This window comes from Lampris incognitus, chromosome 2 (assembly GCF_029633865.1).
Source record: "Lampris incognitus isolate fLamInc1 chromosome 2, fLamInc1.hap2, whole genome shotgun sequence".
Lineage (NCBI taxonomy): Eukaryota > Metazoa > Chordata > Actinopteri > Lampriformes > Lampridae > Lampris > Lampris incognitus.
This window is the reverse complement of record NC_079212.1, coordinates 53096247-53121746: the sequence shown is the minus strand read 5'-3', so window position 1 is coordinate 53121746 and position 25500 is coordinate 53096247. Positions and strand designations below refer to the sequence as shown.

Sequence of the window (25500 nt, the reverse complement as noted above, 5' to 3'; positions counted from 1 at the left end):
ACTCATCAGCTGATGTGTTCGCGATGCACGAAACAGACCTGTACTGCTATGCATTAGAAGTATTTTTTCTCCCCTGTATCTGTGTTGATATTCCGCTCCTCATTAGTTGAGCACTTATAACACCATTGACGGTTTTGGAAAAAAACGCTATATGTATATATATATACATATATATATAGCACTTTTATCAACACCATTGATGGTTTCCGGGAACCCCTCCCCCCCGCTATCTGCTACGATTGCCTATGGCATGAAACAGGCTTGTACTGTCCCATAAAGAACTTACTTGACTCACTGGATTATTTTGGTCCTGATTTTTAAGCACTTTCCCTGCCGTTTAGTGTTTCTTTTAACAAAGTTTATATATATATATATATATATATACATATATATATGTATATATATATATATCAAAGTGTACATCTGTAACTGTCTTACAATGCTGTGATTGCAACATTCCCAAATTCTCTGTGAATAGCCCACATGGCCATCGAAACTCTAGTTAATAGTCAACACCCATATTTGCACATGAAACTGGTCGTTGGTTTTGGTTGTTATGCAACTGTATTGTACTGTATTGTCTATAAGGGTGGGGTGCCTGCAGTCAGTTTAGACTGAAGAGGTCACTTAGTTGAGTGATGAAACGTATCTGTCAATAAACGTTGTGTCCAGATGAACTGATTCAACCTTCTTTGATTTTTCTTACCTGGATTATTGAGCATCTAGACTCGAGTCTTGTAGCTACCAACGCAGCATAGTTGTCACTTTCTTTCATAGAATTCAAAGCTACTACCAAAGTCAGAGAACAATTACACAATAAGGAGAAGAGGAGTTGCTTTACCTGGTCCGTGCATGTAAAACATCCACCGTGTCTGTGTCTTAGTAAAACAAGTGCATGATTTAGTAAAAGAAGTGCAGGAACTAGAAAAAAAAGGTGACCTTTTGTTTCTCTGCAGAGCATGTGCAGATATTGTCAGTAGACCTTTCTCGCAATAGCGGAATGAACAGGTATGGGAGGGAAAGAGTGAGATGGATTGTCCACTAGTTAATCGATCGTGGGTGGTGTCCTTCTCTTGAACATATTAAAAAAAATGCTAAAATGGGTCACCAAATATCCTTAGGGACAGTTCACATACCTGAACAGCCCACCCAATTAAAGTCTATTTGTGGGAAACACTGAAAAGAATCCCAATGTCATCCATATTTTACTTGTTGTACATATTACAGAAATTACATACCATTCTCCCAGGGCTTCTAGGCAGCGCATGCGGCCCAGGATCAGCTCTGGATCCTCCTTGTTCATGTCAATCTTCTTGTCGTAAGCAACAAGGGCATCCTCCCACTCATGCAGCTTCTCATACCAGGTGGCTTGGATTTCCTTTTGAAAAACACAGAGGGGGGACATGGGATGAATGATAACTGGAACTTACAACCTTTAGAATGAACGCTATTTATTCTTAAAGATGGCATGATAGTTTGACCCTACACAAAAATAATTTGAGTGAGGACATGCTTAAGCACCAAATGAGAAAAAGACAACCAAGTTTCAAAGAAGAGAAAGCTGTTTAAGTCATACTTCCTGAAAAGATACAATAGAAAACACTTCCTTAAGGCAGAGAGAATCCGCCTCAGTACAATACTTCTCACCTTGTTGGTAATTTTATAAATGCCCCTAATCATGAAACTTTGATCCCTTGTTGAAATTGATCACAGATGTAGGGGAAGTCAAAGAAAGTTGAATCAGTTCATCTGGATACAACGGTGACCTCTTCAGTCTGAGACTGAACAGGTCACTTAGATGAGTGATGAAACGTTTCTCTCACTAAACATTGTGTCCAGATGAACTGATTCAACTTTCTGTGATTTTCTTACGTGGATTATTGAGCATGCATAGAGACAGATGTAAGGGAAGGCTTTCATAATTCCCCCTCCATTCATCAGATGCAGGGATGGACATTAAGGACTCGATTAATGAGACAAAATGAGCTCCACAACTTACTTGTAATGCAACACATAATGCTGATTTCCTAGACACCTATCTATAATGGTTTCTTTCACGTGACCTCAGCCAGTGAGCCACAGCTGTATTGCAACCTTATTTGACCTACATATGAGATCCCAAATAAAGGAACCCTCCAATACTCCAAAGTTAACCTCTCCTAACTTTCCACTCGAAACCTGCGTTCCTGGATGTCAACCTAGGAATGACCGTCCATCCATCCATTACCCAAACTGCTTATCCTGCTCTCAGGGTCGCGGGGAAGCTGGAGCCTATCCCAGCAGTTATTGAGCGGCAGGCGGGGGGACACCCTGGACAGGCCGCCAGGCCATCATAGGGCCGACACACACACACACACACACACACACACACACACACACACCTAGGGACAATTTAGTATAGCCGATTCACCCGACCTACATGTCTTTGGACTGTGGGAGGAAACCATAGCACCCGGAGGAAACCCAGACGCAGACACGGAGAGAACATGCAAACTCCACAAAGAGGACGGCCTGGATGACCCCCAAGGTTGGACAGGGTTCCCACTCTTTTCTAGAGACCATTTTCCAGGACCTTTCCAAAACATTTTCAGTGATGATCTACATGGTAAGACAGACAGGGATCACGCCATACACTAATATGTTCCTCTCTGTGACAACGTTCTCTCTCAACATAACAAGACCAAATGGAGTGCATGACAACTCGAGAACTGGGAGCTCAATGTGGGCTTCTGTGTGTGTGTGTGTGTGTGTGTGTGTGTGTGTGTGTGTGTGTGTGTGTGTGTGTGTGTGTGTGTGTGTGTGTGTGTCAGCGAAGCAGGTGAGAAATATGGGAAATATTCATTTTGGGGAGCTCCAATAGATCGCCTAGTAGTTAATTCTAACTTAAATGAAAACAGAAGAATGTTGAAATACTTTTCCAGGACATTTCAGTTTTTCTCTAATTTTCCATGACTGGAAAATTGGTCAGCTATTTTCCAGGTTTTCCAGGACGCGTGGGAACCCTGTTGGACTACCCCGGGGCTCGAACCCAGGACCTTCCTGCTGTGAGGCAACCATGCTAACTACTGCGCCACCGTGCCGCCCCCAAGTGTCAGCTTTTACAAGCAAATTCTATTCAAAGGACACAACTGTTTAAGTGCTCATAACTTATGAGCATATTTTGAATACTGCAGGGAAATAAATAGGCTACTTTAACTAAGCTGGTGATCAGCTAACAGCATTCCATTGCTGGACAGTTTATGAGGGGTTAGTGTCACCAATGCAGTTTTTCTAGACATAGCAAAAAACCATGCATAACAGCCATCAGCAGGCGGAGACACAAGTGAAAAAACACATCCACGCCAGATTCAAGCTCCTAAGACTTTGGTTTAGTGTTTCGAACAGGGTCATGCCATTGAGGGCCATGACTCTGCAGACTTGCATTGAAACCAAACTGTACACCAACTGCATTCACTGGTAAGTCCCCTCTCTCCAGTTGAAATTGTACCATTTGGCAAAATCAGCTTACAGAGTTCTTGAATGATATGAATATCTGCAAACTCTTGGCATTCAATTCACTCATTTGCTATAATAATATTACATCAAAATTCTCTGACGTTAAATATAGCATACCCCAGGGCTCAGTTATTAGCCCTCTACTTTTCTATCTTTATATTTCACCTCTTGGCCAAATTATACACAGTTATGGAATACATTTCCATTGCTATGTGGATGATACTCAGCTGTATGTTCCTATAAGGACTGATGATCGTACTCAAATGACTCATTTAGAGGCCTACTTGGCTGCTGTGAAAAATTGGGTGTCACTAAATTTCCCACTTTTAAACTCATATAAAACTGAGATGCAGGTCGTTGGCCCTGCTAGACACAGCCACAAATTTGATCAAGTAACAGTAACGCTCGACAACTCTGTGATTTCAAAGTGTGGCAGCCAAAAATCTTGGTGTTAAATTTGATCCCAGCCTTTCCTTTGATAAACACATTAAAGAAATCCCCAAAACTGCCTTTCCCCCCACCACATACATAACATTGCTAAAATTCGGTCTTTCCTGTCCATGGCTTTCGCAGAGACTCTAATACATGCATTTGTTTCATCCAGACTTGATTACTGTAATGTTCTGTTCTCAGGTCTGCCATGTTCTAGTACAAGAATTCTTACCCCAATTCCCGTCTCACTTCATTGGCTTCTTATCCACATTAGATCAGACTTCAAGGTGCTTCTGCTGACTTACGAAATCCTAAATGAACTGGCCCCATCATACCTGTCTGATCTCCTTAAACCGTACATTCCATCTCGAGCCCTCCGCTCTCAAAATGCAGGGCTCCTGTGTGTACCCAAAGTTAAGAAGTCAGCTGGTGGCAGGGCCTTTTCCTGTCGGGCCCTATTCTTATGGAATAACCAAGCTGTTTCAGTCAGACAATCAGAGTCTGTTGAATCTTTTAAATCCAAACTTAAAACTCATCTTTTTGCCTTAATTTACAATTAGTTGCCCTTAAATTGAGTATTTCACGATCTGTAGTGCATGGTGGATCAGGTTCTTTCTCAATGAATTTACCAAGCACTGTCCTGCTAATGAGATTATAGAGTAGATTACGGTTCTCTTCTCTCTCAAATATCTTTCTCTCTGAATGATGTTTCTCGCTCTCTCTTGTGTGAAAATTGTCTTTTCCTATGGTGCTAAATGCGGGCCAATAGGTTTGATGATTTAAAAAAATGCAATTGATAAACTCAAAAAACAAACAACCCCCCCCCCCTAAACCCAGCCACCGAGGATGCACAAGCCAGTGCATTCTTAGTGCCGGTCCCAACCCTCCCCATGGATAGTAAATGGGGAAGGTTTAGGGAATGACGTTTCCCACTTCTACATACAACTGTGAATGCAGAATAGTATCCGCTTGCAACAGCGTCTGCTCCACCAGGACAATGTGCTGGTGCTAGCGCACTGGTAAGTAACGTTAGCTATTTTTTTTAATAGGTACTCTGGGAAATTATCCTACATATTATAATTATGGGTAATTTTTGTAACATAGTGATATACATAAAGGGAAAATATGTTTTTAGGTGGGGAATATGCCAAAGCTGGAAATTAAGCTAGGGCTAGCATTAAGTAGCTTTACGATATTAGCTAGTGTTCCTAAATTTTACACTCCTTACAGTGTCCAGCTCGAGTTTGTGCATTTAATATGTATTGTCTTTGTTAACATCTGTGTTTGCCAGAATGTCAACTATAATTCAACAGTGGCTGCAGCTGCAGAGAGCCTTATAAATGTGATCACACAGAACCTCTTTCTAAATAATGCTTGCTAATATCCAAGTTATTAGTGAGACCTTTTCATAGAATTAGTTTACATCGCATAAATGGCGAATGCACAATAATGGCCTTTCCATAATGCAGTTCTACAGTAACCTAACTGATGAAAAACTAGATAATTTGGTGAGGTCAGGGAAGGCCTGGACACCGCATGAAATGAATGATGAAAGGAATTCTGCAGGCCATGGGCCACTGAGTCTAGTGGAATAGAGTGTCTTCATCCATGCATCACGTAGACTCTTTTGGTGTACTCTCAAGAATGACAAGGATGGGTGTGTTACAAGAAGGGCGTTTTCTGTTCAGGGTCCTCTGCACGTGGTACATATAGACACAAATCTTACAGTCCATACATTTGATGTTTACATGCTATTAAGATGCACAATACTTTGGCTAAATACAGAATGATGCGCTGAAAATAAAAAATGTAATGTTTACAAATTCCTTGAGACATTTTATGAGTTTATGATGTCTCCAATATGAGCTCCTCCTCCTGCATCCTAGACATCATTCCCACTAAGCTACTCAAGGGGGTATTTTCCACTATCAGCCCTGTTATTCTTCAAATTCTTAATAATTCTCTGGCCTCCGGTTCTTTTCCAGACAGTTTTAAGCATGCCGTCATTCACCCATTGGTGAAGAAACCTAATTCAGACTCCCTATCCCTAAGTAACTACGTTACTTGATTCAAATTGTCTTTTTTATCTAAGGTTCTGGAGAGAGTAATTTCTTCTCAGTTGATTTCTTTTATGAATACAAATACTGTTTTTAATAGTTTCCAGTCTGGTTTCACAGCACTTCATAGCATTGAGACAGCTCTAGTTAAGGTCACTAATGATCTACTGCTGAATGCAGACAGAGGTGACTGCTCGATTTTAGTTCTTTTGGACTCAAGTGCTGCCTTTGATATGGTTGATCACAACATCCTCCTACATTGCTTAGAGACTTGGGTTGGCATCAAGGGCTCGGCTCTTTACATTCTTACCTCACCAACAGAACTTTTTCTGTTGTCCTCAGTAGCTCAGTTGAGTTGTGGTGTCCCTCAAGGCTCAGTTTTTGGCCCCCTTCTCTTCTCTATATACATGCCCCTTGGCCAGGTCTTTCAAAATCACCATGTGCGCTACCATTTTTATGCTGACGACACTCAGTTATGCATGCCACTAAAACCTACTGATCCTAGTGCCCTATTAAATCTCACAGTTTGCCTCACCGACATTAAATCCTGGATGTCCAAAAATGTTCTTAAATTTAATGATGATAAGTCTGAGGTCATTCTGTTCGGTCCCAAAAATTCCATCAGTCCGTTTGCTACTAATCCTGGTGGTCTGTTGTGTAGTCTTAACAGGCTGCTAGGAATCTTGAGGTAATATTTGACAATTTTGACAATCAGTTTTGACAATCAAATTAAACATGTTGTTCAGTCATGCTTTTTCCAACTCAAGCTAATCTCCAAAATTAGGTAATTTTTATCAATTGCTGATTTGCAAAAAGTTGTACATGCTTTTATCTTTTCTCAGCTCGACTACTGACATACATTTTATTTCTGGTATCAGCAAGGGCTCCCTCCACCGTCTGCAGTTGGGTACAAAATGCCGCTGCTCGGCTCATTACAGGGACAAGGAGGCATGACCATATCACTCCTGTGCTTGCATCCCTACACTGGCTCCCTGTTATATTTTGAATTGATTTTAAAATTTTACTGCTCACTTTTAAGGCTTTCAATGGTCATGCTTCTTTCTACATTTGTGATTTATTGACTTGGTATGTCCCCCCTCGACCATTATGGTCTACAGATGGAGCCCTGCTAGTTATTCCCAGGTCTTGGTTGGTTACAAAGGGTGATTGGGCTTATGCTGTTAGAGCCCCCACACTATGGAACACTCTTCCTGCTGAGCTAGGACGAGCTTTAGCTTTTTTAAAATCTCATCTTGAAACGTTTCTTTTTATAAAAGCTTTTACAAATGTTTGATATTTGTTTTTATTTTTACTGTTTTTATTTTTACTCTTATTCCTGCCTTGTCTGGTTTTATGTTTGTTTTCTGTGTGAAGCACTTTTTAACATTGTTTTAGAAAGGTGCTATTTTAATAAAATTATTATTATTATTATTTTCAAAACCTTTTTTGCATTGGCAAATAAATATGCAACAATATTATTTTAAAATGATTTTGTGCTTTTTCCAAAAACATGTTTATTTCTGAAGGGATTTATGACTTCTCATGAAGACTAATTTCTTTTTCACCAATAACCGTTACTAACTTACTAAGTGAGAGCATGACAGTTGAAAATGACAGATATGGGTCTACTGCTAAATTTGCAGTAGAGTGTACATGTCCTTTTAAAGGATCAATATTTGTGTCAGTATCCATCTTATACCACGTAGCAAAAATGTCTGGTGGGAGCAAGCTTCTATTTAAATACTTTTACAGGTCTGAAAAATGCTTTTATTTATTTCCGCTGAATGATATTCTCTGCTCCAGATCACATAACTTGTTGCTGCAACCAATAATAAAGCATCCACTACTCTTGATTTCTTCTTGGAGGCAGTGCAAAAGTATGGCTTTCCATTAAGGTAAGACCAACACATGTATGGCTCAGCATGGTCATACCTCACAGATTTGTGCATTAGCTGTCAGTTTGGATAATGGATGGTTTTTATATGTTAGGTGGCACAGTGGCCTAGTGGTTAGCACTGTTGCCTCACAGCAAGAAGGTCCTGGGATCGAACCCCAGGTCGTCCCAGGTCCTTTCTGTGTGGAATCTGCACGTTCTCCTTGTGTCTGAGTGGGTTTCCTCCCACCATCAAAAAGGCACGCATGTTAGCGTTAATACTCCTGCCTGTGCTCCTGAGCAAGGCAATAAGAAAAAGAGCTGGAGTTGGTCCCCGGGTGCCACAGCTGCCCAGTGCTGCTATACCATAGGAGGGTTACATGCAGAGAACACCTTGCACTGTAACCTGTACAATGACAAAATACAGTGGCTTTCACTCTTTCTTTTTCTAAACAAATGTTATACTGGGCATCAGCTCCAATATTCTTGTGTGAAAGGTTTGGTCATTTCAACTGTTTTGCACATCACTGCACAATGTTTTGACCAGTGAGATGACCGGTGAGAGCTATGCACAACTAAGACACAAAGTAACTAGGAGCGATTTCCCCTCGGGCATGAATAAAATATTCTGATTCTGATTCTTTACTTACAGTAATTGGATTACTACACTAACTTGTTGAGAAATTGCCAAATTTAAACAAATCCTATACTTCATGACTTGTCTACATAAGTCGAAGTGAATCAAATCACTATTTATGTGTCCACAGCCCTGCTGATGATTAGTATACAATATTTAATCACGTCACCTTCTGTCTATCCTGGCAAACAATTATTGGAATGATTTGGCTGATACTATAAGGTATTCAATTTGGTCAAAGCCTGTGATTGGATTTTTCCAAAAATAAAGATGTTAAAAGTTACTGTAACCTATATCTTCCCTTTTTACATTTAGAAACCTTAAATGGCCAGCTTCTTTTATATTTTACTTATTTTTTTTAATTTTATTTCTTCTTGTGTGATATATTCTTGTTTGGTTGACTGTTTCAATCGTGGGCTATGGGATGATGGTGTTCTAGATCCTTCTGACAGCATTCACCTGCTCTGTGCCCAGCATGCATTTCTTCCCCATCTGCAGAGGGATCCCGATGTCTGCAGGGTGTGTTGGGATAATCACCCTCTAAACACAGAGCAACATCTGTCCCCACAACAACTGTGGACAACGAGAATCCTGCAGAAGCTCCAGACCTGGGAGAGGTACTAATTAAAAGTTTTTTTAAAAAACACGATACTGACTGTTAATAGTTTTGGCTAGTGTTCCTACATCATAAAATAAAAATGCTCACACCATGTCATTTGAAAGATTTTAGACAAGCACTGTGCTTAAAACAGCTTTAAAACACTGTAAAGGAAGCCCTCAAAAATACCATGAAAAATGTGGAAGTACAACTGCATTTTTCACTGTATATTACACTAGCGATTAAAATTTGGGGTAAGAAAATATATACAATGCATCCGGAAAGTATTCACACCCCTTCACTTTCCCCACATTTTGTTATGTTACAGCCTTATTCCAAAATGTATTAAATTCTTTTTTTTGTTCTCATCAATCTACACACAATACCCCATAATGACAAAGTCAAAAAGGTTTCGTAGAAATTTTTGCAAATTTATTAAAAATAAAAAACTGAAATATTGCATGTACATAAGTATTCACACCCTTTGCTATGACACTCAAAATTGAGCTCAGGTTCATCCTGTTTCCACTGATCATCCTTGAGATGTTTCTACATCTTGATTGGAGTCCACCTGTAGTACATTCAATTGATCAGACATGATTTGGAAAGGCACACACCTGTCTATATATAAGGTCCCACTGTTGACAGTGCATGTCAGAGCAGAAACCAAGCCATGAAGTCAAAGGAATTGTCTGTGGACCTCCGAGAAAGGATTGTATCAAGGCACAGATCTGGGAAAGGGTACAAAAAATGTCTACAGCTTTGAAGGTCCCAAAGAGCACAGTGGTCTCCATCATTCATAAATGGAAGAAGTTTGGATCCACCAGGACTCTTCGTAGAGCTGCCCGCCCAGCCAAACTGGGTAATCGGGGGAGAAAGGCCTTGGTCAGGGAGGTGACCAAGAACCCGATGGTCACTCTGACAGAGCTCCAGCGTTCCTCTGTGGAGATGGGAGAACCTTCCAGAAGGACAACCATCTCTGAAGCACTCCACCAATCAGGCCTTTATGGTAGAGTGGCCAGACGGAAGCCTCTGCTCAGTAAAAGGCAGATGACAGCCCGCTTGGAGTTTGCCAGAAAGCACCTAAAGGACTCTCAGACCATGAGAAACAAGATTCTCTGGTCTGATGAAACCAAGATTGAACTCTTTGGCCTGAATGCCAAACGTCACGTCTGGAGGAAACCAGGCACCTCGCATCACCTTGCTAACACCATCCCTACAGTGAAGCATGGTGGTGGCAGCATCATGCTGTGGGGATGTTCTTCAGCGGCAGGAACTGGGAGACTAGTCAGGATCGAGGGAAAGATGAATGGAGCAAAGTACAGAGAGATCCTTGAAGAAAACCTGCTCCAGAACGCTCAGGACCTCAGACTGGGGCGAAGGTTTACCTTTCAACACGACAACGACCCTAAGCACACAGCCAAGACAATGAAGGAGTGGCTTCGGGACAAGTCTGTGAATGTCCTTGAGTGGCCCAGCCAGAGCCCAGACTTGAACCCCATTGAACACCTCTGGAAAGACCTGAAAATAGCTGTGCAGCGACGCTCTAAAGAGCTCGAGAGGATCTGCAGAGAATAATGGGAGAAATACCCCAAATATAGGTGTACCAAGCTTGTAGCTTCGTACCCAAGAAGACTTGAGGCTGTAATCGCTGCCAAGGGTGCCTCAACCAAGTACTTTTATTTTTAATAAATTTGCAAAAATTTCTACAAAACCTTTTTCGCTTTGTCATTATGGGGTATTGTATGTAGATTGATGAGAAAAAAAGGAATTTAATCCATTTTGGAATAAGGCTGTAACATAACAAAATGTGGGGAAAGGGAAGGGGTATGAATACTTTCCGGATGCACTGTATATATATATATATATTTTTTAGTATGATTATGTCATTTATAAAAACAGATGTTTCAAAGTGGTTTCCTGTGACCAGCATCAAATAAATGAAACAGATAACACAACTAAGTTTATCCAAATTCCAATTGTAGAGAACTTAATAAAAGATGCTTACTAATATCAAGGTGATGTTACTATTAAAATGCAATATATGCACAGCATATAACTACATTAAATATGCATTATGTGTAAAGTTAGACCTCTAAATAACCTCTTTGCCCTTATAGTTCTACTTTATGTCCGCTGATTTCTATATGACAACTTTTTACATTTTGAAATGTTTTTTTTTAAGAGTAGGAATTCCAGGATGCAGATGAGAAGTGCTATACAAACTCAATTTATTATTATTATCTTTATTTCAATACTGCCGGTGAGCTAGATGTGACTAGTTCTGGAGTGATTCTTCCACCCGTTGAAAGAGAATTGTTGAACCCGCTCAATGTCCCCTATGTGAGCAGGCTATGGCAGGCCTCTGTGAGCAGGATATGGGAGGCCTCTGTGAGCAGGATATGGCAGGCCTCTGTGGGCAGGATATGGCAGGCCCTCTATGAGCAGGATATGGCAGGCCTCTGTGAGCAGGATATGGCAGGCCTCAGGGCTACTGCTGATGTTACAAGACCATCTGAGTCCTACAGCCAACACATTTATTTAGTTGTATTTGACTATATTTTAAACCATGTACCCCAGATGCAGACATTATACATTTAGTTTAGTTCACTAGGCTGATCCAGTGGCATCTGGACACTGCTTGGCATCCTCCTCCTCACATAAATCTATTACAATCCATTATAATTATGTTATCCTCTTTCAATGTTGTATTGTGTAAATTGTCTATACACAACATCCATTGCACGTTGCCCATCTTGGGAGAGCGAGTCCTCCGCTGTTGCTCTCACTAGGTTTCTTCCTATTTTTTGTCCCTGTTAAAGGTTTTTTTGTAAATGGCATCTGGGTGGCGTAGTGGTCTATTCTGTTGCCTACCAACATGGGGCTCACCAGTTGGAATCCCTGTGTTACCTCCAGCTTGGCTGGGCGTCCCTACAGACACAACTGGCTGTGCCTACGTGTGGGAAGCCGGATTTGGGTTATGTGTCCTGGTCGCTGCACTAGCGCCTCCTCTGGTCAGTCAGGGCTCCTGTTCAGAGGGGAGGGGGAACTGGGGGAAATAGCGTGATCATCATAGCGTGATATCATCATCATCATCAGGTCGAGTATCCTTGGCAGGCTCTGACCCTCTCACGCCACCCGTCTCTATCCTGCATAGCAGCTGGAAGATCCTCAAGTGGACATCCTGTGTGGTCAACAAGTTGATTAAGGTATTTCTTGCAAGCCTTCCCACACATGTCTTTCCACATTTGGGTGACTAAAGCAGAGTGTCGCTTGCAAGTTCTTCCTTGTTCCTCCAGCAAATCGAGCCCTTTGTTCTCAGATAGTGTTTGAGATGACGGGTATATTGCCATAGAGACACATCTTTGATGGGTGCTTCTTCCAGGATACATTTAGTACAGCAACACTGTTGTGTATAGGGTTGGGTATCGTCCGAAAATTTTCGATACGATACCAACACCAATACCTCCAATTCGATACGCAGCCTAAACGATACTTTCTTAATACTATATATTATGAAAACCTTATAGGATTATCAGCAAACTACTTTCCTATACAGCGAGCACCACAATTCATTGACACATTGTGTTATTTTGGTTCTGTATTCTAGCACTTTGAGATTGAAAGGATACAATGACAATGAGGTCAACGTGCTGACTGACATCTTTAATGTATGTTTGCTCATTCTCATTTAGCATTCTTATGCAGGAAGATAAGCATATCTGCCCTTTCTGGCAGGAGACAGGCCCTTTCTACACTAATTGTGTCCCCAGCTGTTGAGAATGTTCACTCAACTGGAGTGGAGGATGCTTGGGGACACAAATACCTAGCACTTAGACCAAACAAGACTGGTAAAGTCTCCTTTCTCTCAAACCACCAGATTACTGGATTTGTTGAGGTCAACACATTAGGTAGGCTTCTATACAGCTCCAACTCCTTTCTTGCCCTCTCTGCTTCAGTCTGCACGTTTGTGCTGACACCTTCCACATTTCCGCCGATGGTTAGGGCCCTGTCTTCGTCCTCAAAGAGTTCATGTATTTACTGTTACTTTTCCTAGTAGATCGTTGCAAATGTAACTTACCTAAAAGATGGAGATTCAACTGTATTGAAGGGCTGCAACCCCTTAACTATGAAGCGGGTTAGTCCACAGTAGTGTAGCGGTCTAAGCATCGGCTTTGTGTCGATGCAGTTACCCACTAGAGTCTGGGATTCGCGCCTCGGTCTTGTCAGATCCGACTATGGCCGAACTCGATGAAGCAGCGATAATTGGCAACGCTGTCTTCAGGAGGGGGGGCGGAGTCGGCTTGTGTTCGTCACATGAATCCGTCTCTGTGTGTGTCAGAATAGCAGTGATTCGGCCTGGATTCGCCTAGTCATGGAAGTGGCGAGGCGTCTCCTTCGAGACTGCCGACCGGAGAGATGCAGTTGGCGAACACATGCAGTACGAAGGTGGGTGTTTGAATTAAAATAGGGATTGATTGGCCACTAAATTGGGAGAAAATCAGACATAAATTAAAAAGATTAAAAAAAACCTATGAAGCGGGTTACAGCCCTGTGACATTCCCTTTTATTTTCTTTCCTCGTCTTAGCATTGGTACTAGCCAAAGAGAATGGAGTCATGGAGAGATGTCTGTGAATGTTCTCATTCAGCCAGGTCATGGTTATCCAAAGGAGTTGAATCGAGTGCAACTGGACTTGGTATACAGTGCATCCGGAAAGTATTCACACCCCTTCACTTTCCCCACATTTTGTTATGTTACAGCCTTATTCCAAAATGGATTAAATTCCTTTTTTTTCTCATCAATCTACACACAATACCCCATAATGACAAAGTGAAAAGGGTTTAGTAGAAATTTTTGCAAATTTATTAAAAATAAAAAACTGAAATATTGCATGTACATAAGTATTCACACCCTTTGCTATGACACTCAAAATTGAGCTCAGGTTCATCCTGTTTCCACTGATCAGCCTTGAGATGTTTCTACATCTTGATCGGAGTCCACCTGTAGTAAATTCAATGATTGGACATGATTTGGAAAGGCACACACCTGTCTATATAAGGTCCCACTGTTGACAGTGCATGTCAGAGCAGAAACCAAGCCATGAAGTCAAAGGAATTGTCTGTGGACCTCCGAGACAGGATTGTATCGAGGCACAGATCTGGGGAAGGGTACAAAAAATGTCTACAGCTTTGAAGGTCTCGAAGAGCACAGTGGTCTCCATCATTCATAAATGGAAGAAGTTTGGATCCACCAGGACTCTTCCTAGAGCTGGCCGCCCAGCCAAACTGAGCAATCGGGGGAGAAGGGCCTTGGTCAGGGAGGTGACCAAGAACCCGATGGTCACTCTGACAGAGCTCCAGCGTTCCTCTGTGGAGATGGGAGAACCTTCCAGAAGGACAACCATCAAGGCACATGACAGCCCACTTGGAGTTTGCCAGAAAGCACCTAAAGGACTCTCAGACCATGAGAAACAAGATTCTCTGGTCTGATGAAACCAAGATTGAACTCTTTCGCCTGAATGCCAAACATCACATTTGGAGGAAACCAGGCACCTCGCATCACCTTGCTAATACCAACCCTACAGTGAAGCATGGTGGTGGCAGCATCATGCTGTGGGGATGTTTTTCAGCGGCAGGAACTGGGAGACTAGTCAGGATCGAGGGAAAGATGAATGGAGCAAAGTACAGAGAGATCCTTGATAAAAACCTGCTCCAGAGCGCTCAGGACCTCAGACTGGGGCGAAGGTTTACCTTTCAACACGACAACGACCCTAAGCACACAGCCAAGACAATGAAGGAGTGGCTTCGGGACAAGTCTGTGAATGTCCTTGAGTGGCCCAGCCAGAGCCCAGACTTGAACCCCATTGAACACCTCTGGAAAGACCTGAAAATAGCTGTGCAGCGACGCTCTAAAGAGCTCGAGAGGATCTGCAGAGAATAATGGGAGAAATACCCCAAATATAGGTGTACCAAGCTTGTAGCTTCATACCCAAGAACACTTGAGGCTGTAATCGCTGCCAAGGGTGCCTCAACCAAGTGCTGAGTAAAGGGTGTGAATACTTATCTACATGCAATATTTCAGTTTTTTATTTTTAATAAATTTGCAAACATTTCTACAAAACCTTTTTCGCTTTGTCATTATGGGGTATTGTATGTAGATTGATGAGAAAAAAAAGGAATTTAATCCATTTTGGAACAAGGCTGTAACTTAACAAAATGTGGGGAAAGTGAAGGAGTGTGAATACTTTCCGGATGCACTGTATATCTGTGAAGACGTTTCGCCTCTCATCCAAGAGGCTTCCTCAGTTCTGCCTTTCTGACTAGACCAAGCTAGTCTGACTGGCTGGTGATGAGACTCAGATATTTAGCCTCTAGGAGTCATTGTCAGAGCTATTGGTATGCGTGGCTCTTTGTGTCCCGATGTTTACCAACGTCCGTCGCTAACAGAGCCATAGATATGCGTGGCTCTTTTGTGTACCGATGTTTGGCCGCGCCCGTCGCCATTGGAGCTACTACTAATATGCGTGGCTCTCCTGTGCTCCGATGCCCAGCCGCGCCCATCGCCATCGGAGCTGTTGATTTGCATTTGTTTAGCAGCGACGGTCGTTGGGGGTGTTAGTTTCGACTTCATTGTTCAGGAGACTTGACTTGGCGATCTACACTACTGCAGGCTTGGAGTAGGGACGAATGACATAGGAGATAAAGTCAGGAAAATGCAGAGCTAACGTTATCTTTTTTTCTTTGAACCTCAGACTGCTAACTGTTAACTAAAGTTAGCTAGTGCTAGCTACGTTAGCTTCATTTTTATAACCTAGCGTAGGTAACGTTCTATGACGTTAGACTAGCTTCATTTCTGTTTTACCTCAGACATACAGCTAACGTTAGAACCAGAAACTCTTGACAGAACCATCCTTAACTGTTTCCTCATTGCTAGCAGTGGCACTAGAAGACCCAGTGGCAGTTGTCCCAGAGCTAACGCTAGCGTTGGCAGCAGCATGGACATTAACGGTATCAAACACAGAGCAGTTGTCCACTCGTAAATGTATGCCATGCCTGGTCAGATGTTTCATCATATTCGACGCGTTCCCAGACTTGCCTTGGATGATGGCTTTGCAGCGGTTGCTTTTTACTGTGTCAGGTTTGCTGTTTATTTTTGCAAAGTGTAGCCATGCTTTGGGACGCATCTTGCCCGCGAGTTTTCAGCTCCAACCAGTCACTCACGAGACGCACACGCATACCAAATAGCTTCATGCTGATTTGTCATTCTGTGTACAACAACGCCGGCAGTGATTGGCTGGCTACAATAGCGTTCACACCGTCTACCGTAAAGTATCGAAATTTGGCACCGTTTTTTTCCAAAGAGTTTGATACTCGGTAGGGCCAAGATATTTCGGTCGGTGCACGTTTTCGATACCCAACCCTAGTTGTGTACACATACTTTCCCATCAAGGTGGACATCAGCCATGTCTAGTGAACTAACTGATCGCTGACCTAGCTACTAACACCGGAAACTTGCGAGTAACAAGTTCTTGAAAAAATAAACTCACCGCGCCCATTTTAGTTAATGAACAGGGTATGTGATTATTTCCTCTTAGTCGACCACTGTAGTGGACAGTTGCCCCATGTGTTCTGCAGCCATGTGCCTCAATGGATGCTCATGCCCAGGTTAAAATGTGTGTTGGAATGATGTGAGAAGCCACCAGTACAGTTCACTGAGCCACAAAATCACTGAGCCACAAAATCACTTTACAGAATGGAGAAGAATGAACACTCACCAGCTCACCGAAGTGTTTCATGGCATACTCCAGCACACCTGATGCTGCCTCTGGCTGCTGCAGTTTGTTATTTATGCTGAAAGACAAGACAGATACAAACTCAGGCTAATGTCCACACCAGTCCTGGATACTGACCCTAAGAGAAGTTTCTGGAGTAATATGTTTGCTCTTGGAAGTTGATAACAACTGAGGTCGGTATTTACACTGATCAGAGCTGATGAACCGGGAGTAAAGAGATACAGGCGTCACTGTCTTTGTATGGCTAATGGATCTTAATCCACCTGTACTTCACACTGCTGAGGCCAAGAGAGAATAATGAGGAATGCCTCAGAACCAGAACCATGTCTATTGACCATGTAGGTTTGCACATACATGGAATGTGACTCTGGTTTTGTGGAGCTCTCAGTGTACTTAACATAGAATAACAACACTACAACACAACACAACAATCTTCACATACATACAAAAGGATTGACTTATACAGGTTAGACTTTTTAGACAGGTGAGATTGACTTATAGATGTTAGCAGGTTACTTACATACATGCCTGAGGTAGATGGACATGACAGAGTATACCAATATAAGTAGAATGTACAGTACAGTATATACATGTACAGTACAGTATATACAACAAGGTTGGATTTATTTGACAGTGTTAAGGGTTCATTTGAATGACAGTCTGTGGAAGTAGGCTCGTTCCCAGTAATGTGACACAAAAAAGCACAATATTAAATCAAATTTTTCCTTAAGCAAGAAGGAAAAAAGACACTGGATCTCCTCCAGTCGAAGACTAAAGCAGGACTATGCTGTGAAGCCGACAGCATGACTGCTGTGGATGTTTTACTTAGACAAGACATAGCATCTCCCCAGTGCTCGGCTGTGTGTTCACTTTATCATTGTGATCACTTGTCACGTTTCTCTTGTGCTTTGTGTGAATCACTGAATAAAGTCAGTTAGTTTGAATTTCTGTACACATGACAAGGAAAAGAAGCTATATAATACTATGCCCACAATCACAGTCACACACCACAAAATGATGTGGTTATGAATTATTTTATTAATGAAAGCAGACTACTTCATTTAATTGATTTCAAGCATTTTGGTATTTTTCCAAAGCTTTGGTCTTTCAGTCTTTCATTGATGTTAAACAGTTAAACAGCTGTTGAAACGTCACATCCCTCATCAGAAGATGCCTGGTCCAGACTCCAGCCTTCTTTCTCTTACATGATTGCAGTGCCATTCTGTCCCCCCCCCCTTTCTCCCAAATTGTACTTGGCCAATTACCCCCCTCTTCCGAGCCGTCCCGGACGCTGCTCCACCCCCTCTGCCGATCTGGGGAGGGCTGCAGACTACCACATGCTTCCTCTGATACACGTGGAGTCACTAGCCGCTTCTTTTTACCTGACAGTGAGGGGTTAACAGTATTTAGCATCTAAAGCACCTCTGCTTTTAGGGTTGGCGTAGACCCAAACACCATCCGGAGGTGGATCATCCCTGATCTTGTTACAGGAGCTGCTACACTTGATGCTCCTGCAGCAGTGGTGAACAGATGGCAGGCGTTGGTTGTTGGCTTTTCAGTTGGGTCTTGTGTTTCTCTGACCGACCATGTGATTCTAAAGCCTTTACCCCCCATGTCCCGAGTTTAATAGTTCTCTAGCGTAAGATGCAGTGGACTTCAAAAACATTCCTCTCCACCAGTTTCAACCAAGCACTAAACGTGCTTTCCTTCCAACCACTGGTAGTTGTAAGTTGCACTTCCCCATGACGTTAGAAAAGGAACAGACAGACGTTAAAGACTTTAGCATTAATTTATCTCTTGGCTCCGATAAACTGACCGGGCAGCTGCAAAGTAATGACCATTGGTTCCATGTTGTTTCTTTCAAGTAGTGTAGTGCTTACGATGCAGCCCGGACATTTCCCTCAAACACATTTAACCTGTCAGAGAAGTTATATTTTTAAGACCTATCAAAATCATATTTAAGACCAAAAGACATTTTAGATCAAATTTAAGACTTTTTAAGGCCTAAAATTCTGATTATCGAATTTAAGACTTTTTAAGACCCCGCAGGAACCCTGAATAGAAATAGCAAGACTTTATGAGCTAATTAACGTCCAGAATGAATGACCCAGCTCATGTGATAATGTGGAAGAACAATAAAGTCGTCCACTGTTGCACACGTATGAAAGCGTCTGAGTGTCTTATCTAATAAATCAGATTGTCAGTAAGCGTAAGAAAACGCCACATGGTCGCCATTGCCTGCTGTACACAGGGCAAGTAGCTAACAAGTGTGTTGAAATGATGCAGTGGTCCATTGTATCATGTTGTGAACACTCGTGTTAGACAGACAGCATAACAACACACCACAGGGGTTGTCCAGCAGTTTCAGACTGCAAACCCTTTTACAGCCAAGTGATCATTACACATAACTTTAGAGAACTTGTCAGCACTGCTGATGTAGTCACGTGGCATCAGGCTGCATGTCATAGAATATTCCTGAAAGTTTTTTTTTACCCCTGTATAAATTTTGGGGGTTGTTTTGCATTTCTGTGGTTTAATTTCCTGTCCTCAAGACATATTATGCAACAAGAAATATCAACCATCCATGACAGACCTCTCTTTTGTTTTGTCCTTTTTCTATACAAGTCTTTTTTTTTTCTCTTTCAAGGGAAATGATGAAGACAAATCTTGTTTCTTATTACAGACCTTTGGATCCAAAGTGAGTCATTGTAGGCCTGCAGCCTGTAGCTGCTGCAGGCATGAAGCATTGTTGTGCAGCGTGATGGGATGGTAGGTTCCCTGTGCTCTGTAACAGCCAACCAAGTTTTACATAACCCTATGATGGTAACTTATTTACATAACTCAATTAAGGTAACTTATTTACATAACTCAATGATGGTAACTACATAACTCAATGATGATAACTTGTATTTACATAACTCAATAATTTATTTACAAAACTCAATAATGATAACTTTTATTTACATAACTCAATGATAACTTATCTACATAACTCAATAACTTTTACTTACATAACTCGATGGTAACTTATTTACATAACTCAATGATGATAACTTATTTACCTAACTCAATGATAACTTTTATTTCCATAACTCCGTGATAATTTATCTACATAACTCAATGGATTGCTTTTATTTACATAATTCAATGATGATAACTTATTTACATAACTCAATTATGATAACTTATTTACATAACTCAATGATGGTAACTACTTAACTCAATGATGATAACTTGTATTTACATAACTCAATAATTTATTTACAAAACTCAATAATGATAACTTTTATTTACATAACTCAATGATAACTTATCTACATAACTCAATAACTTTTACTTACATAACTCGATGGTAACTTATTTACATAACTCAATGATGATAACTTATTTACCTAACTCAATGATAACTTTTATTTCCATAACTCCGTGATAATTTATCTACATAACTCAATGGATTGCTTTTATTTACATAATTCAATGATGATAACTTATTTACATAACCCAATTATGATAACTTGTTTGCATAACTTAATAACTTATTTACATAACGTGATGATAACTTATTTACATAACTAAATGATAATGTTTATTTACATAACTCAATGATGGCAACTTTGTTTAAATTGTCCCAGTCTTCACATTTATATTATTTTTTTGTGTTTTTCCCCCTTTTTCTCCCCAATTGTACTTGGCCAATTACCCCACTCTTCCGAGCTGTCCTGGTCGCTGCTCCACCCCCTCTGCTGATCCGGGGAGGGCTGCAGACTACCACGTCTCCTCTGATACATGTGGAGTCACCAGCCGCTTCTTTTCACCTGACAGTGAGGAGTTTCACCAGGGGAAAGTAGCCCATGGGAGGATCACGCTATTCCCTCCAGTTCCCCCTCCCCCCTGAACAGGTGTCCCGACTGACCAGAGGAGGCGCTAGTGCAGCGACCAGGACACATACCCACATCTGGCTTCCCACCCGCAGACACGGCCAATTGTGTCTGTAGCCATGCCCAACCAGGCCGGAGGTAACACGGGGATTCGAACCGGCGATCCCCGTGTTGGTAGGCAACGGAATAGACTGCTACATCACCCGGACGTCTTCAAATGTATATTATTTCAGATTGTAATTGTTGTTTAATTGTTTAATCAATCATTGATTGATCAGTTATACTAATATCTTTGTTCATTGTTGCTTATTATACGCTGGATTTTCACAGTAAACTTGGTTTGTGTTTTTCAAATAAACGTATTCTGATCAACGAGCTGCTGGTACAGAATGATGTGTCCTGATCTGTGTTTACCTGCTCAGAGGTGGCGACACATCATCTAAGTCAGATCTGAGCAGTCAGGGTGAAGTATGTTGAAAAGGGAAACGGCTGTTCAAATCTTCATCACAAAGTGAATCAAAATACATCTTTGTCAACCTCAAACTCTGAATATAATGCTCCGTGTTGTCCTTTCACACAACTTTTGAAATTATTTTTCAAAATAAGTGCATATTTATGACAGAAGGGGCAGTCACCTTACAAAACCGAAGTCGGAAGAAAGGGAACAGTTACATAATGTAATGAAAATGAGCTGGACTGAGTAAATGAGTGTTTCTCTGACTCCAGATGTGTGATACAGTACGGGTAAATTGTTTTCTGAATGATTGTTCCATTCTCTCTTCTAACCACACTCACCCATCTGCAGTAGCACTGAATCTAAGACTGATATATCATAATTATTTATACTCTGAGTCATTTCTGATGAAGTCCAGGAGTTACATCACCATAATACCAGAAACAACACCTGCGTGTACACCTACACATGAGCTGCTGAGTGGTTGTGTTGCCGACACGTGCGCTTCATGGAAATGACAAGTCAGAGTTAGAAAAAGAAAGAGCATTCTCTTTCCCCTGGATGCTTGGGAATTTATTGTCCCTTTGTTGGAGCCATCTGGCTGCTAGCTCCAAAAACACACTCTAAACACATCCAGATGACAGGGCTCATGTAAACTTCTCCTCAGTGAAAACACCAAACTATTAGCTGGGAAAAACTTTCTCAAGGCCACTGTAGAGACACCCTCTAGTTTAGGTCTGCCAGCTCTCTAGCTGAGGAAACCATTTACTTTGTTCTGGTGAGGCATGGGAGAGTAAGTGGAAAGGGGTGAGGTTCAAACCCTACTGCACGTAAAACAGCAGCGAAAGACTGCTGCTTGATGAAGGTGTGGAGAAACAGCCAGTTGTTTCTAACTTTATGAATATACATATGAATGGTGAAGCTTTTTTGCATGGAAGTCCAGCCAATATGGCCTGTATTTTTATTTTCTACCCAAACGCTAAATGTTCACATGTTGCCTTAATCCAAAAAAAATGTAGAGGGGAAAAATGACGCCCAACCAAAAAAAAAAAAAAAAAAAAATCCAACTGCACACTTTTAATACACTTAATACTGTGAATCTTTAAAAGCAACTCTGCAGCTGGTTCCCACTGCACACAGTGTTCAGCTATGTTTTCCCCACATCTGGTATTCCCAATGTACACACTGTATTTAAACAGCACTGAAACCTTACTATACAGGTCGTCCCCAGGTTAAAAACGGCTGACATACCAACCCCCGTACTTACGATCCCACCTCCGTAAAGCCTATTTTTTAAAAAAATCACAACGGTTCGTACTAATCAACAGACGGACTACTTTGTGCGATGCGCGACACTCAAAATACTACACATTTTAGGCAGTTTGTCAGCCAGAGGGAGAACAACGCCACGCTGTCATCTCCATTTTAAGTCGGCTCGCGTAAACATTGTTGTGTGCATTGTGTTTTGACTTAAGGTTTTTGTGTTTACCCTCGTAATCGTGGCTTCAAAGTGTAAATCTGATGCAAGTGGTGGTGATGCATCGAAGAAAAGGAAAACGATCACGATTGAAATGACAGTGGAAATAATAAAGCATTCAGAGAGAGGTGAAATGCTCATCGTTTTTCACTTACCCGGTGAGGCAGGCAGGCAAGCCACGAGTGGGCTCTCGTTCCTGGCATCAAACAGCCGGCCTCCACCGGTCAACACCCACTCCGGGGAGAGTGGCAGGTGGGGAGTTTGAAATGTAAGAAATGTTTCTTTAATGTCTTTTATACTTACACACACATTCCCTCTCTCTCAATTATAAATCCTGTTCAGCGTCGGACAAAGAGGAGCTTACTGTCCGTCTGGCTCTCATTAATGCTAGATTGCTAGCCAATAAGACATTCCTGCTAAATGACTTCTTTACCTCTCGGGAATTGGATTTTATGTTTTGACGGAGACCTGGCTTCACGCTGGTGAGTTCACCCCATTTTCTGAACTTCTTCTGTCTGACTGTTTAGTCATCAGCTCGCCACGGACCACTGGCATAGGTGGAGGTCTAGCTTCTGTATTTAAATCCAGTTTCCACTGCCGACAGACTCCGTCTGACAGCTTCTCCAGCTTCAAGCTGCAACTTTTTGAAATAAAGTGTAATTGTCCCGTGCTGTGCGCAGTGGTCTACCGTCCTCCAAAATTCAAAAAGGACTTCATTCGGGAATTCACAGACTTTGTGGTGGGGGCTATTGTGAACTACGACAGTTTCTTAATTGTCGTGATTTTAATATCCATGTCTGTTGTGAATCCAGACCTCTGGTCAAAGACTTTTTGAATCTTATTGACTCTTTTAATCTCACTCAATTGGTGACTGGTCCGACGCATGAGAAGGGTCACACACTGGACCTTTTTGGCCTTTGGTTTAAGTGTATGCATCACTGAAATATGTGATACACGTATATCGGACCATTTGCCTGTGTTATTTACTGTGACGCTGCCTTGTTCTCAGGTTAAATCGGGCGCCCCAGCATGCTCGCTGCGCACAATTAACACTTTGACGGTGTCTCAGTTTTCTGTTGCTTTTAAAGACTCTATGCTTCACACCCTGGATGACTCTTGTAATCTCAGTGCTGATGACATTACCACTCTTTTTAACTCTACCTGCACTGACATACTGGACTTGGTTGCTCCTGTTAGAACCAAACACCCTAAACCAGTCACAGAACCATGGCTCAATGACACAACTTGCGCTCTTAAATGCACATGTAGATGTGCTGAGAGAAAGTGGAAGAAAGACAAACTTCATGTCTCCTTAGGAATTCTAAGAGACTGCTTATCAGAGTACCAGAGAGCCGTTAAATCTGCAAAAACACAGTTTCTATCAAACCTTGTGTCCAACAATTGTCATAGGCCTCAGGTTCTTTTTAATACTATTAACTCTCTTATAAATCCATGTGAGTCTCCTTGCATCGTGCCAACGCCCACACTCTGTGAAGAATTTCTCAAAGTTTTTACAGATAAGATCTCTGCTATTAGGGCCTCACCATCCTCTTCGGCTTCAGATCCTATTTATTCTATGTGCCCAGCTGTCTTTGAGCAGTTTGAGCCAGTGTCCCCCTCCTTTATATCTGAGGTAGTTAACCATTTGAGGCCTTCAGTTTGCCCCCTTGACAGTATTCCACCCAGACTGTTAAAAGATGTTTTTACCACTGTTAGGTCTTGTATTGTAAATTTGATAAACACCTCTCTTCTCTCAGGCTGTGTTCCTGCTGCTTTAAAACATGCTGTAGTACAGCCCCCCATCAAAAAGAGCAATCTTGATCCCTCTGTTCTTTCTAATTTTAGGCCTATTTCTAAGCTGCCTTTTCTTTCAAAAGTCTTAGAGAAAGCAGTTTATGTACAATTACAAATGCACCTAGAAATTAATGGCATTTGTGAAAAGTTCCAGTCTGGTTTTAAATCACGTCACAGCACTGAGACAGCCCTTTTAAGAGTTTTTAATGATCTTCTTTTAACTGTGGACTCTGGGAACTCCGCTGTTCTGGTGCTTTTGGACCTGACTGCTGCCTTTGACACGGCTGACCATAATATTCTTTTATCACGTCTTGAGCTATGTGTAGGCATTAAAGGTACTGTCCTAGAATGGTTCAAGTCTTACCTGTCAAATAGAAGCTTTTCTGTCCATATAGACAAATTCTCCTCAGCTGCGGCCCCACTTAACTGTGGGGTCCCCCAAGGCTCCATTTTGGGCCCCATTTTCTTCTCATCGTATATGTTGCCCTTGGGGTCCATTTTTAAAAAACAAAATATGTCTTTTCATTGTTTTGCTGATGATTTGCAAATCTATCTGCCTATAAAAACAAACAGCATAGATTCTATACAGGCTTTGCTGAGTTGTTTAAAGGATGTCAAAACATGGATGGAGTTAAATTTCCTGAAATTAAATCAAAATAAGACCGAAATTATTGTATATGGACAGCTTGATCTGCTGGATTGTTATGATAGTGCTCTTGGCCCTTAAGCTTCCTACAGTCACCCTTCTTTAGGAATCTTGGGGTGATTTTTGACAGCTCTTTTAACTTTGACAAACAAATAAGCTCAGTAGCCAAAACAAGTTTTTTTCAATTACGACTTCTGGGAAAAGTACAGGCCTATCTCCCTCCAAATGATCTTGAAAGGGTAATTCATGCGTTTATTACCTCTCGTCTAGATTATTGTAACTTGTTATTGTAGGGCTTGACAATGGCCTGGAGATAGGAAGGAGCTGTTCCTTTCACTGTCCTGTAGGCTAGCACCAGAGTCTTA

The 25500-nt window shown here is 41.6% G+C and overlaps 1 protein-coding gene across 1 annotated transcript in view; it reads right to left on the bottom strand.

Moving 5' to 3' along the window:
* The window catches only part of mtor (mechanistic target of rapamycin kinase), a 400677-nt gene that overhangs the window by 138657 nt on the left and 236520 nt on the right, over positions 1-25500 (bottom strand). The window contains exons 29-30 of the mRNA XM_056274929.1: positions 16869-16944; positions 1239-1378 (exon numbers count right to left, since the gene is read on the bottom strand). Coding sequence (XP_056130904.1) covers positions 1239-1378; positions 16869-16944 — 216 coding nt within the window. The remainder of the gene's footprint in view (positions 1-1238; positions 1379-16868; positions 16945-25500) is intronic.